Source organism: Zosterops lateralis (genome assembly GCF_965231275.1).
Source record: "Zosterops lateralis genome assembly, chromosome: 1".
Classification (NCBI taxonomy): Eukaryota; Metazoa; Chordata; class Aves; order Passeriformes; family Zosteropidae; genus Zosterops; species Zosterops lateralis.
In genome coordinates, this window is record NC_139762.1 from 96588594 (window position 1) to 96603799 (window position 15206).

Here is a 15206-nt window from a genome sequence, read left to right on the forward strand (position 1 = left end):
TATTTCAGAACTGGTCTCTCCTGGGCTATGTCTGAGAAGTGAATATCTCCCAGCTGCTGGAACAAATGAGGTAGCGTTATTGGAGAGCAATTTACTTGGGTGTAAAAACCTGAACAATCTCTCCTTGCTTTCTGTTAATGTGCACCTGTCCTGCTGCATAGACTTTTTTTACCAGGTGTAGCTGAGCTGAAGGGACAGACCATGTCCATGCTCTTTGCTTGTTTGTTCACCTCCCTCTCATTGTTGGGATTGTTACCTCTGCACCAGTCTCCCTGGCTTTGTGCAGTCAATTAAAATAGATTTATTACTTTTAGTAATATATATTTTCTTCAAAATCTCCCCATCCTATTCTCTGCTTCAGCATTTCTCATAGCAATTATTTGAGCAGCCAGCTTTCCATTGACCTTGGTGTTTCTCACAGCTATCCAAAGGATAAGGTGCTTCATAGCATGCCAGAAAGAACATTTATTACTTTATTTTTCTCCCACGCTCTAACCTTTGGTCTATTTCTTCTCTTAAGTTTTAATTCAATGATTTTCCTTTCCATGTGACCAAGTGCCAGAGGATATGCATGCAGACAATGGCTCCATGATCTCACCTCAAACACCTGTCCCTGAACTAGTCTATAAAAATGATAAGTAGTTCTTACAATGAATACCAGTTTTTAGCCCTGAATGAACTGGGGGAAACATATTCCATTACTCAAGAGAAAAATATCTGAATTTCCATCATTTTCATAGCTTTACAAATTACATGAAACATTTTAGCTGTCAAAGTGCTTCCAGAAAATATGCACAAAATGCAGATTTGCAAGGCTTTGAACTTCGTCAAAACACGGCTAGATTTCCACGGCAAAAGCAGAATACACATAACTGACACATAGACCACCATGTCCTCTACTGTAAAACAATAACACTAGAGAAGTTCAAAGAAAAGTTCTCCTGAGACTGCTTTAAGAGCCACTAGGAAGATGAAATATTCTCAGGAGAGGGCAAGACCAGTTTGACACAATACATGCAGCAGAGAGATATACCAAGAGCTACACTAGCGGCTTTAGTGACATAAACTTCCCAGTTCACAGAAACGCCTGTGTTGGATAGAAACCCTGGAAATCATCTGGTCCACCTTGAAAGCAGGCTCTTCAGTTAGATTACGAAGGCCAAGCTAGGCCTTCAAGATTTCCAGTGAGGAAATACTGACCGCTCTGCTTAGCCTGCTCTCACATTTAGTTGTTCTAAACATCAGTTAGCTATTTTTCTTTTATTCCTTGTATCAAGCTAATTTAGATGGGCTCCAGAGGTCCTGAATTGTTCCATGGTACAGTGACATTTTGGAAGTTTTACACTATATTTATTTTTCTCCTCCTACTGAAATGTTTAAACACTGCTCCCCTATCCAGTATTATTTTTTTCCAAGTAAAAGGTTTGGTCTTCCATCTTCTTTTAATACTTAATTTAATGGGGATATATTCTCCTATTTAAGTAACTGATTCGTAAGAGCAGAGTGTCCCTTTTGCTGCCAAACTATGCACACACTCAACTACTAAAGTGTACATGGATCTTCATATAAGAACCACCACTAACAGGTCTTGGTGTTGCTTTGTGTTACAAGTAAAGACTATCTTTAATTTTCCTACTGTTATTTCCCTCCTTGATAGTTAGATTCAGCCACTGATGCCACTTTTGAGGACTTCAACACCACACATTAACGCTGTTTTGTTATTTAACCTGTGAATTTCCACTTCAAAATAATACCTTGTGACTTAAAGGTTTAGATGGATGAATGGATAAAGGAAGTGACTCATAGGATCACTTATGCATTTTAGGTCCATCTTTGTAGGACTTCAAAGCCCGTCAGCATGCTCAACTTGTAGATTTCTTCATTATATTGTTAAGGAAAGAAGGTGTTATTGGCTTGATACAATCTTTGTAGAAAAGGATTTTTTTTATTAGTTTTTATGCTGCCCTCTGATATGCTCAGACTCTCTTAACAGCTTTATTACCAGCACAGCTCCAATTATACCTGCAATTTGCTTTCTGGTACATGGAATGCTTGCTTTGAACAACCATGTTGTTCAAATACTTCTATATTTTAAGAGGCATCTGATAATTACTGCAAATCTTTTTGTTTGGTGACAGAACTGTAGCTATTTTGCTAACAGTTATTCATTTAAATAGGTTTAATTTTAATTTCATTGGCTGAATAATAGCAACCTATGGAAGCAATGTCCTTCATAACCTTCCCATCCCAGCCACATGATTTTGCTACAAGATATTACTTGAAAGTGCTGTAAACAAATATTTGAGGATAATTACATGTCAAAATGAGGAAAAATAAGGATATTGTTTTCAGGAAGATTTAGTTGTCTCTGCTTTGGAAGACTTAATGAAATAGGAATATTAAAACCACACAAAGTACATTTGGGCACCTCTTTCAACCTCAAAGAGCAAAGAATTACAAAAAAAAATTAAATTCCTAATTATTTGCAGATAAAAACTTGAAATATATTATTCAAAACTAACAGTCACACACATACACTCGTTGGGTTCATTGGAAAATACTACATTGAGATCACTATTTTGAATTTTTTTGAAAGAAATTCTGGGAAAAAAATCATACTTAATAAGGGGAGAAGATGGAAAGGAAAAAGTTTTCTAAATCTGGGATGGTTTTCAAAGCAAACAACATCTGTGAATGTGACCAGATCTTCATAAAGTATTCCTATTTAGCTTTCCTCATATATGAATTTTTTAGTGAATTTAACCACATGAGAAAATAACAACTTATTGAGCAATCATAGATCAACTTACAAATAGTAGAAGCAAAATGGTCAGCAGAGCAAAACCAGGCAGGTTTTAATTTGAGTTTTTGAAAAACAGACAGCATAAGAATTATACCAAGTAAAAACTGCAGAAGGGGAATTCAAATAATATTTAAATTTAGAGGTAAATCAAGTGTTTTAATATATTTTATCACAAAAAGCAAAAGAATAAGGCCTAACACTTATATTTTGGTGGCTGTCCACCTTTCTTTTTAAGAACACCTTTGCAGCTGAGAAACAATACAATATCATGAGAAATAATAGTAACATGCTGATTATAGAAGTCCATAACGAAATGTGCACAACTTCTTTTGTAGTGAACATGAGCAACACAAGAATCTGAAATTCTCCACAGTAAAACAGAACTGTTGGACTAAACTAGAATAGACAGTAGGCTACTTCACATTTCTTTAAAAATAAGAATCTTTATTTAGGCAACTTGGCAATGGCTAGAGAACACGAAGGAAAAAAACAAACCAGTAAAACCAAAAGGCAACTAAGTGGAAACAATGAGAGAGAAGTTCTAATGATTGTGATAATGCAACCATATATAAGTATTTTTATTTATTTTTCATTTCAGGGCTGTAATTACATTTGAGAATTGTGGGAGCTAGCACGTATATGACCATGGCAAAATTCAGTGGTTTTCATTTATCCTGAATAAGCATCTCATGGTTTAAGGTCATCTCAATTAGAGACTAGGAACTCTGCTGTAAAAGAATAAATATCTTATTGTTCCTGCATACTGCATATTACTGCCCAGAGAGAACCTGTCTCTTCCTTCCTCTTACCAAACAGGTAAGAGGTGTGCATCTGGGTGTGCATTTGTTCCCACATGTGCCAAGAAGTGTTCAAGAAGCTGCTGCAGCTGATGCAAGAACTTGCCATAAATCACTGGGATTGCATCCAACAAGTTTCTTCAGGACAATCAAGCTATGAAATAAAATTGTAAGGTATCTACCACTGTGTGGCCCTGGTCATAAATTTAATCCCATAAACTACAGTTAGAAGGCTACTGCTGTTCTTTTTCTTGATTATTATCTATTTTTGCAGACACATTATATAATGTGCTTAACACCATCTGTCCCATATACATTTTTGACGATCAGAAGTCATTGCTAAAATGTTTTGCAATTTATTTCCTTTTGCATTTGCAGATTTATATAAAGCACATCATAATCGAACATAATGACAGGAAAAAAAAATAACATAAATCTAAAACTCTTATCCTACTTTAATCTTGCTAACTTAAAACTCAAAACCTTAGAGATAGCTGTTGTTTACACAATCTTAACAGAACAATCTCTCACATTGGGGGGATTAAATCAGTAAGTTTTGATCTCAGTGCCAGATGTCAGCTATTTATTTATTTGAAGGGTAAGCACAGCAGCAATGACAGATTCAAGCTTGCCTTGCTCCAAGACAGCTCTATCTTGTCAGGGACAGACCCAATTCCCAACACCTTCATTTCATGTGAGAGTTATTTAACTTATAAGTGAAGAGGAAGCATGCAGGAATGGAACTGGAAATTTTACAAGGAATGGAAGAATCCTTATTTGTTGATTCCCATTTTGGTATTTATGGACTACCATTAGTAATGCAGCTATATTATCCTTAAGTGGCATTTGGGCTCTTGAGTTACTCAGTTCTCTGTGTAGCTGGGTCTGAAGTACATATGATCAAGTTTATAACACAAAGCTATGTCTACAGAACCCCCCCCTCACATACACACACAAGAACATGTCACTTTTCTCTATGGCACACCCCAATGCAAAAGTGCTTATTTATACTCTCTTTTTTGCACATTTGCTTCATACTCTGGGGTCTTTAGCAACATTTTTGATCCTGATGGGTCAGAATCTGTTCTGGTTAGTTGCTCTTCAAACTCTACTTTGCTCTTTCTAATTCTGCTTTAATAATTAATTGGCCAACAGTGTAATGTTTTTCTAGGTCATTTGGATACAGTCTAGGTTGGGACATTTGTCTCTCATTTCTAGTAATCTTCATGCTGCTAGTTAACCATGTTGACTTGCTGTAATGCTCCTGGAAAGTGTCTTCTAATGGGTTACAGGGACCTGGTACTGCCTGATCAGCATGTCTCCAAACCATGAAAATTTCCCTTTTTATATACCTTATATCTTCTATTACAGAAATAAGAAATCTTGTTTATTTGTGCTCTCTTTTAAGTTGGTAAAGCTGTGGTGTCTGTTTTTTGGTCTTTTCTGCTCATGCAGGGGTGGCTACCAAAAACATATCCATCCCTGGCATGGATGCATGGCTATTGCCATTTTATCCCCTCTTTGGAGGGAGCAATGGGAGTCAATACAGCTGCACAACCTCCAAAATGAATGTTCAAGGGAAAAAAGAACAGCTAAACTATAAACTTACCTGAGCAAGAGTGCAATGATCTAAATTTACAGTAATGAGAAGTTTTAATTTGATACCAGAAACTGCAAGGAAGAGATGAGGTCACGTTTTGGCTAATGAATGTAATATGCACTGTTGCTGTTAGGAGGCACTTGTCTAGGACTAATGCCATTACTGTTATTTATAGTAAGAAAATTAGTAGTGAAAAAAACCAACACCAAAGCAATGCACAACAGCAATTTACAGAATTACAGAATCGCAAATAAACCCATACATAGTCTGGGTACTGAGGGGGGAGGGGAATCAATGTTCTAAAAAGAACAGCGTTTTTACTCATTAATGACTATTTATTTAACATATAAAACCCAGAAAATCTCTATTTTTAAATTATCTTAGCTTTGTGTTACAAGTTCTATTTTTTTTCCCTCTGTTTAGCTCCTTCTATAAATCATATTGCCCAGTACACAAGTTTATTACATAAGTATAGAAGATATATAGACATCTTGGTAAATTACTTTAAAGGGGAATTTCATTTGAGCCTCATTTCAAGCTCAAACATAGAAGAGTGGAAACCTTGATGAGTTACTTATACTGGGCTACTGTCTGTGATTCTGAATATTGATTTGAACACAGGTAAATCAAAGACATTAATTTTTGGTATATTTCCACTTGAGATGTAAAATTTTCTTCTATATCTCTGTATAAAGAAAGCTAAAAAAAATTTCACATTACAATATAACTCTGTGCTACTCCTAGGCCTTCTCCCAAGATAACCCAGACTGATCTCAAAGTCTGAAGGACATAAGTTGCTAGAGAAACACTGTGCATTCTGAGTACTCCTATACACCAGCCTCCTCTAATACTTACAAAGAAAGTTGTATAGGAAAAAGGATCTCAAGGTTGATATATATAGTCTTATATGAATATTGGCAAGTAAATAGAGCCTTTTGTCCCATTATGCATGTTTCCTTTCATAAGGAGTCAGACTTGCAATTCCTATTTTAATCTTTCTTTAGAAGTACCAAGTCTCAGTTCTTGAATATTTAATACTATTTTTTATTGATTCTCAGTGTTCAGAGTTAATCTTCAACTTTTCATACCAAATGCCCTCTTTAAGTTTTGTGAGTGAGAAAGGAAATGGAGAATTTCAAGATAGGGCTAATAGTTTGCACTGACTAGAGATAAATATGCATTTTGAACAACTTCAAAATATAATGAACAAATGACCAGCTCTAGAAAAAAAAAAAAAAAAAAAAAAAAAAGGAAAGAAAACCAGGGTATTTTCATCCAACACCAGCTATCAAATAACTATATTTGATCCTATAACAACCTGCACTGTTCCCTCAATAGTCATGCTCGATGACTATTCACAACTCACACATCTACTTCACCACTATTTTATTTATCAGAATGGAGGCAATTGAAGAGAATAATCACTAGGAAATAATAAAATATCCTTGGGAAAAGAATCAAGCCAGAGAATAAGATTCTGGGTTTCTATTTTGTGATAATATACCTTCAGAAATGATTTCATGGCTTTATTTGAAAAATGGATATAATCCAAGTGAACAGATACATTTCCTCTTTCTCTACAGCCAGAAACACATTATCTTTTTAAATAGGAAAGAGTATCCATTTCTTTCTCTTTTCTTCCTATCCTCACAGAGGGGAATAAGAAGGGAAAAAAACAGATGGCAAAGAGTAACACCCCTCCCTTCCATTTGCAAAGGATGACTCTTCCATCAATACTACAACATGCAGCTGCATCTACACTACTTTCTTACCTTCTCAAACAATTCCTGCATTTCATATTATTTTTCTACAATGACGACAGTTGATGAGCAACACATAAAGTCTTTCTGAGTCCTTTAACACATTAAGTATGCTACAGGCATAAAAGGCTCAAAAAATAATTAAAAGATAACAAACACAAAAGCTTCCCCAAAGCCTGGCTAAAGAACAGAGGCCACATCAGAAGCCCACGTTGGAGCAGGCTTCTGGCCTGTGGACACGTGGAGAGAGAAGCTCATGCTGGAGATGGTTTGCTGGCAGGACTTGTGTCTACACAGGTGACCTATGGTAGAGCAGCCTGGCTACAGGAACTTGAAGGCCAATTTGTAGTTTTTTTGGTAAAAAAAAATCACACCTGCCTTCAAGAGATCAATGCTTAGGTTCACACTTTTTCACTGCTTGCTGCATGGCCCTTGGTTAAATCATCTTTGTATTTCAACTTGACAGGTTTAATGGAATATCTAACACTGATATGTCATAAAGCTAACAGTCACTTGGTAGAAGACAATAGTACATGTGCATACCCCTGTTTTAAGATTAGGCAACATGAAGTCTACTCACAGACTGATAACAGTAACTTATGAGACAGAAAGAACTCATGCTCAAATATCTTGTTTCTCATCACAGAAGAGTGAGTGATAGAGAAAGCAGAGAGTATCTCATTCAGCGAGTCCTGATTATTTATTGCTAAAAACCCTTTTTGCGAAAAGGCCCTGTAAATCTTGAGTTCTGGGGAAAACCTTACTCATTTTGAAGAGTGTCACCATTACAACTAAGGATTTTAGCATTTTCAGAATTTGGTTAATACTTAGCTAACAACTACTGATTAAACAATTGAATAGGCAGCCAATTTTACACATTTCCAAACTACAAGTGTTTAACTAAAAAATCATCATTCTGTTGGTTCACATACATTGAGAGTTTTGTGCCCATCTGGAAAGAAAACAGTGCGATATCTCACCTGCATCACTGAGACTTATGGATGTTTTACTCTGCTTTTATTGGCAGGATTACATTTTCAACAAAGGCTTTCACTGTATTGTTTGCAAACCAGACATAGCATGAACACTCTCTTCCCAAGGAACAGTGGTAAACAGGGAATGCTTCAGTTCATGAGACAGGCATGACTTACCTTGTGAAAGTTCCTGAAATATGCTGCCTTCTCATCTGGAAATTTTTCTAGCCTCCTGGGTCCTTTACTGGAAGCCTTCTTGAAAACCAACCAACAACGCCTAAAAATCTGTGAACGAAATCAGTGGATTCTAATTAGTTTTTCTTTAAAGGTGGATAGTATTACAAATGTATTCTGTTACAGAACTGAAGTAATTACAGAACTTAAGAAGAAATTTTAAAATGACAGTGCTTTACTTCAAGAGTCTGGAAAATCCCAAGAGCATCAATTATTTCTATACAAGTATACCAATTTATCAATTTATATATATTTATTTCGAATCTTTTGTAAACTTTTTTTCAAATTCCGTAATTACTGACAAAATTTACAATTCCTGAGATGCAAGTAAATCCATGAACTCTGAATAGGAAAAGCATTGTAAGACTGTCACTAGAGAAATTTCTCCAAGAAATCACTCCATGCATTTCTAGCTTTCACATTTGTCTGTCCTCTTTTTCTATGAGAGGATTCATACCACTGAGAAGCATTCATTGCAGATTTTAACAGAACACAGTAATCACCTTTAGCATCATTGCGTACACAGAAAACACAAGGTTGAAATAAGAACTAATATGACCATTTCTGGACAACAACATCTAGTTCTCTCAGTTCAATGACAAACTTTGTAAGGAAAAAGTATGCAGATTAGTAAACTTAGGGAACATGTAGTGAAAAATTAAAATCCTCCCAAAAATTTTAACAAGAAACACATCAGATTTTGCTTAAAAAGCATTTTTAAAAATCAAGAGGAATTTATTAGACTACCTACTGAGCATTCTGATCATATTGCCATAACCAGAATTTTAAAACAAGATTTGATTTATCAAATAGTCATACATTTGCAGTTCAAAGAAAAGCTGATTAATGACAATCCTCTAGACTATATTATGCAAGTAAGAGATTAGATATCAATCTAGTTTTATAATCTATGACAGCAGTTTACTTCATTCTTCTCTCCAGTTCTTGGACAGCTTTATAAACAATATCATATGTAATTTTATGTTATTAATTAAGGGGTACATTGAAAAAAGTCTCAAATATAATGCTACTTAATGATTCCATTGGCCATATGTGCCTTAATTCAGTACAAATTCTACAAAATTTAAGGACACAGCTCAAGAAATTGTACATAGTACACAGTACTGTTAAATGTGGATCAACGATACCTCTCGTTATCAAAATAATAAATAATTTAAAAACCTAGAAAGAACTAGAGCAGGCAGAGTTTTCCCCTCAGTCTGCTGTCTAAACTGAGTACAAGCAGAAAATGTCATGTCATTAAAATAATTAAGCTTAATTAACCACATTATTATATAATACTACTGACACTATCCTGTTGCCACTATCAGTCAAAATAAGTGTTTTCTTTTAAAGGCCTACCATTGGGCTACAGTACCAATATGTTTAATTATGAAGACTTTTAGAAGAAAACATGGTATGCAATTAAATCCTCTTTAAGTATACTTCTTACAAAGCATACAACTTTTAAGCTTTTTCTACTAAGGTTGTAAAGTGGCAACTACACAACCATACTTTCTGTCTCAGAAATTACTTCACCTATCCTGAGGGAAAGCAAAGACAATATCATATTTCCTGAAAAAAAATGACATTACACTTTGGGACATCATAAACCATCTTTATTAGATCATACTTCCTTCAAATAACATCTCGGCAGTGTTGCAACTTGACTTTACCAAAACTACAGCACTGCTCCCACAGTTATTCCTCGATTAAACATATTAACTCTACACAATTTTGTAGTGTGAAAAGCTCCAAAGATATAGAATATTCACCCTATTTTGACCTTACTAAAAAATAGCAGCACCAATGGTCCAAAAAGGACATATTTATTCATTTAATAAAAGTGTCACTTTTAATAACACTCCTGGCCCTTCTGGGATCTTGGGTGGTTTTTTTTAGTTTATGTGTAGTTTCAGTTCATTTCTCTTCCTCCAAAGAAAGCTTTTTCCTAGGAAGTTCTTTATCAAGGTAAAGACCACTACCTTAATTTCAGGTGTTTTCTCAATTTCCTTATATTCATTATGTACCTTTAGTGTCTTACAGTCCTCAAAAAATTCTCTTTGGAAAAGCCAGACCAACCGAAGTCATCATCTGTGGTGGTGGGCTTTAGCATAGCCATGAAATCTGTATTTTACAGATAACCTGAATTTTTGACAGCTGGTGACAATGAAACCAATAATTAGGCTTGATTAACAGAAGTTTTTCAAAGGTTGCTTAAGGTTTTTTGAGTTTTTTTCTTTGTTTGTGGTTTTTAAAATATTTTTTCTAATATGTGTGTAAATGTATATATGGGAGAGTCATATTTTGTTGCAATGAGAAGTACCAGCCAGATCCAGTACATTAGAAATATCCTTAAAAAAAGGCAAACTAGACATCACAGCCATGGAGTCAAATCTCTCCCTGTGAGGATGAGAACACTTTCTAGATCAAGGGTCATCTAATGCATACTCCAAAGCACTTCCTTTAGTGACAAATGAGCAGGTTCAGACAAATGATGGCTTCAGTCTTTTTTTTCACTGGATATCAATTTGGGACAGTGTGAAAGTGAGTTTGAGGTTTTGCAGATAAGCTGATGAAATTCTAAAGCAAGGGTTTGACCTCCTTATTACTGGGTACTACCATCAAATACCAGGGCTTGATGCTAGTTATCTGTAAGGATGCTCCTGATCAGGCCTTCTCATACATTTCAGAACTGAGATGAATTCAAAGGCTTCAGCACACAGACTGCAGGAATGAGCAGCCTTTGCTTTTAAACAACACTGAATAGCAAGAGGAGAGAAACATAAGTTTGTCCTTTAGAATGTAACTGCTTCAATTGATTGGCATCTGTTTGTTCCAGACCTTTAAGAAGAGGAGAGATCTGAAGTGAAATGGCCCAAAGAGGACTCTTGATATTCTATATACACATGCCAAGATACATCCTTGCATTTGGATTTTATTTTTTGCAACCTAATTTTAAAGCTGATACAAACATATAGTTCCATGGCATTTCAGCAGCATTTTACAGTTTTGTGCCAACAGACACTTTGTATCTTAGTGTTTGAAAAAGCATTAGCATATGAATTTACCTATAAATATGAATAAATAGGTGCAGATGTGAGCACATAGCAAACAAACATTTGCCTTTCATAAGGCACCTCATTGTTATACAGAAGCCTACTCAATTATTCACGAACTGTGAGATACTCTTTTATCCCTGGCCTACTTTAGGATGCCATTGGCTGTAATCAAAACTTCTGAAAGACTTCTAAAGTCCTCAGATAATTGGGGAAGCCATTGTGAGAGAAATCAGCATCAGCCCTTTCAGAACTGAGAGAATTAGAACCACTCACTGAGTTGTCTCCATAACACTTAGTATTTCCTGTGAGACTGTTTTCCACATGTGTTTAGTTGAAGAAATGCCAAATACTTGACAATTTAATCAGGGTTACATCCTTGGATAAGCACTCACTGTTCAAAAGATATGATTTTAAAATTTTGTGTTGGGGCAAAACCCACAAAGTCTACCCCATGACATTGCATTTTTCACTGGAGAAATTCAGGAAGATAGCATTAAGTACATGCTGGGTTTAGGTTTTCTTTTATTACTATCAATTAGAAGGACAAAAACTTGTTCATTACAATCTTAAGAAGGATTCTATTGAAATTACCTGCAGAGCCTTAGGCATAGCAGAACCTCTTTAAACAGCACCCTTGCTATCTCGGTTTTATGAGATGGGCAAAGCACAAAAAAAAAAAATAAAGAAATCCTCCAGATTCTATTACCCAGGATGTTGTGCAATTATGTATCAGTAAGGCATGGCAGTAACTCAGCACACTTGTGGTCTGGTGAGAACTGATTAGGTTGCCCCTTGTGATAGCATATGGGAATGATTGTGATTACAATGTACGAGCTTGCAGGGGAGAGAAGCCTCTTTCCTCAAGATGGACCCTGAGCAGCCTCATCTCATTACTGAGAGGATTCCAGAACCTGGAACAATGTAACCTGATCACACCCCCCCAAACTGATTTCTGAAATCTTTCCTGTCAGAAATTTGACTTCAAATGCTGATATATTTATATTATCTTCAAAGATCCTTTTTTTATATTTTACTTGAAACACTGCAACAGATCAATTAATTATGAAATCACTGCATAATTTTATTTTGATACTTTTTTTTTGGCTTAATATAGTAAACTGCTCAGCTCACATTTCCAGCATGATCATATTTTTTAATATTCTTGACTAATATATGCAAAAATTTGGCCTCTGAATGGGCCATTACTTTTCATGCTCACATCATACAATTCTGTTTTATTGTTGCCATGGCTGTTCATAACAAATCCATTAAAATACATATTGCAGGAAATCCACTGGCTGGATTTTATTTTTTTTTTTCGAAAAGAAGAAAATACTTTCCTCTTTTCTAAAATAATTTAAAATAATTAGTTTACAGTGGAAGTCTTATGCATGATTTTCCATTTTCCAGAGATTTCTAAGGCCTTTTTCTAGTCATTTACAATAAATACGTTTGAGATTCACATTTCTTTTTATCCACAGCTGTAGCAAATAAAGGTTTTCTCAATCATTGCTAATATTTAGAGAAGGGATTTTTTATTGACAAGTTTCTACATTTTACTCCAGAAATTTCACACTTAAACAACCCAACAGAAATCAGAAACAAACAAACAAACAAAAAAAAAGCTTTTTTTTTTATTTTTAATAAAGTTACAACACTATAAGCTCTTTTTTCCAAATCACTTTAGATGCTCTGAAATCTCCCTGCACCCATCCAAAAGACTGTACAAATGGCAGCTTTCTTGGGTATATTGGAAAACCATCTAATTTTCTGCCACTAGCTGTAGAAACATTTGTCTCTTGAGAGAAACAGCAATGAGTCAGCTCCTAATTACCAACAGAAACCATCACTGGCCAGGACAGGCACTGAAGCATCACTCATGGAGCTTTTTGCTAGCATAACCCATCAAATTTTCTCCCAGGAAGACAATGACACAATAATATTCAGTTCTGCATTTACATCTCATTATCTGCAGGAAAGGCTAGTTGATTTCTCATTCCTGACTTGCCATGAGCATTGCTCTCCTGTTTGACAAGACAACACCCACCGTATATGCATTAAAACCACTAAAATATGAATGCATTCAAGTTTACTTCACTAGTTATCTCCATTAAAAATGGATATCTCTATGGGGTATGTGAGAGAGATGTAGTTTGTTGTGAGATTAAGAAACGTAATCACAACTTAAAAATATAGCATTCACAGTGAGAAAAATAAAAACAGTTGTCACAGTAAAGTTGTATTTAACCATTGTTTTGACACCCATCATTTTTTGATTCTGTGCATAATTTGGCTAAGGGAGAAGAGACAAGAGGTGACATCTGACTGCTTCAGTCAAACTACACTTGCCACACATTCAAGTAAAACTTAGGAGAAATTCAAACATAGTTATTATCTGTAAAAAGGCCCAGGAGGAAAACAGGGATCCATAGCTCAGCCTAAAAAGCAAGTTACAGGATCTAAGCTACTGCTGAGTCAATTCAACAGAAAAAAAAAAGCCCTACAAACCAAAACACCTCACCATTGCAATCCACTTACCTGAGCTACCAACATTCGAACAGCCCCGATTTCACTGTCTAGCTTTTTTGACAATAGAAATGAAATACATTTCCCACTGCCCTAATTGGGCGCATTTTGGGTGGCAAATTTGGATTCCTATGAAGAAGCAAGAGAGGCAGAGCACTGCTGCAAGCACTGAGCTCCCAAATTAGCACAGAGGGTGCAGAGTGGCAGGGAATCAAGGCCAGATCCTGCTCCTTTTCCACACTGCTGGGAACTCACCTGTCTCCCAGCAGCAGGGCAGAGATACCCAAAGCCATCTGACATCCAGCACCAAACAGGAGAGGCAAAACGGATCTGTAGCCCTGCTCAGGAGCAAGAGCTTACCTGCTCCTGTGAGCAGCTCAGGGATGTGGGGCTGAGGCTTTACCACAAGATACAATAAGCCTGGGTAGTTTCAGGTTTGCGTGGTGGTTTTTTTTTTTTGTTGTTGTTTGTTTGTTTTTTTTTTTAAATTGAGTTTAACTCTCCACCTGCTCTTCCCTATTTCAATGTATTTTCTTCAAATGTTACCAACCTATCTACCACAAAGCAACCATAATAAAAGCAAAGATGTTTAAGCTGTAGAGTCAGGATTAAAGAAATTCCACAAATATATAGCAAAAAAATTACTAATAATGTTTAATGAGAAATATTGTCTGAAGTATGCTATGAATGCCATACAGCAGAAAAACATTTCTCATATATTATAACCTTGCATGTACCCTTGAGCTTCCTTTCATCATCCTAATTAGGGAGCAAGGTTAAACTTCTAGTTTACAGAGCTTGGAGCATGACCTTCTGCAACAATACAATTAGGTGTTAGATAAATTTAGTATCATAGTTCAAATCCTAAAATTTCTGATAGCATTTTTTATTACTAATATTTTGCAAATTGCAAATCTGCTGGCATTTAAAGTTAGGAATTTAAGAAATAAAGAAACATCTGCTACAAACTGTTTCATCTAAGATTAGATCAATCCTTGTGGGCTTGATTGCAGTCTGACAATTAGGATGGTTAGAGAGAGATGATTAGGGCCAATTCACCCAGTTATAGTATACACACGTCATCTTTTTGCTGCCATAACATGCCATTATAGATTCATATAGATGCTTATAATATACTATAATTTATGGTGTTACAGGCTATACATGTAATCCATAAAAGGATTTATTTTATTATTAGGGATTTATGTGAAATCAAAGTACACCATAGCAATTTTCCAACTATTCCTCTACTAGCTAAACTACTCTGTGCATCATGCAAACACTTTAGTTATGGAATCTGAAGGCTTTTTATTCTTATGTGTTTAAAAGAGAGCGGAGGATAAATATCTGAAGAGATCTGCACCTTATATTCCTGTGAGAAGCGTTACACCATTTCAGCAACTCTTAAGCACCCATAGTTTAAAACCTAACCACTGTTCCTTTGTTTTGA

General features: G+C 35.6%; 1 protein-coding gene across 1 annotated transcript in view; it reads right to left on the reverse strand.

Annotated features, from left to right (window-relative positions):
- DOK6 (docking protein 6) overlaps positions 1 to 15206 on the reverse strand; it is a gene marked incomplete at its 3' end in the record, with an annotated part of 238553 nt that overhangs the window by 136071 nt on the left and 87276 nt on the right. The window contains exon 2 of the mRNA XM_083869871.1: positions 8112 to 8219. Coding sequence (XP_083725997.1) covers positions 8112 to 8219 — 108 coding nt within the window. The remainder of the gene's footprint in view (positions 1 to 8111; positions 8220 to 15206) is intronic.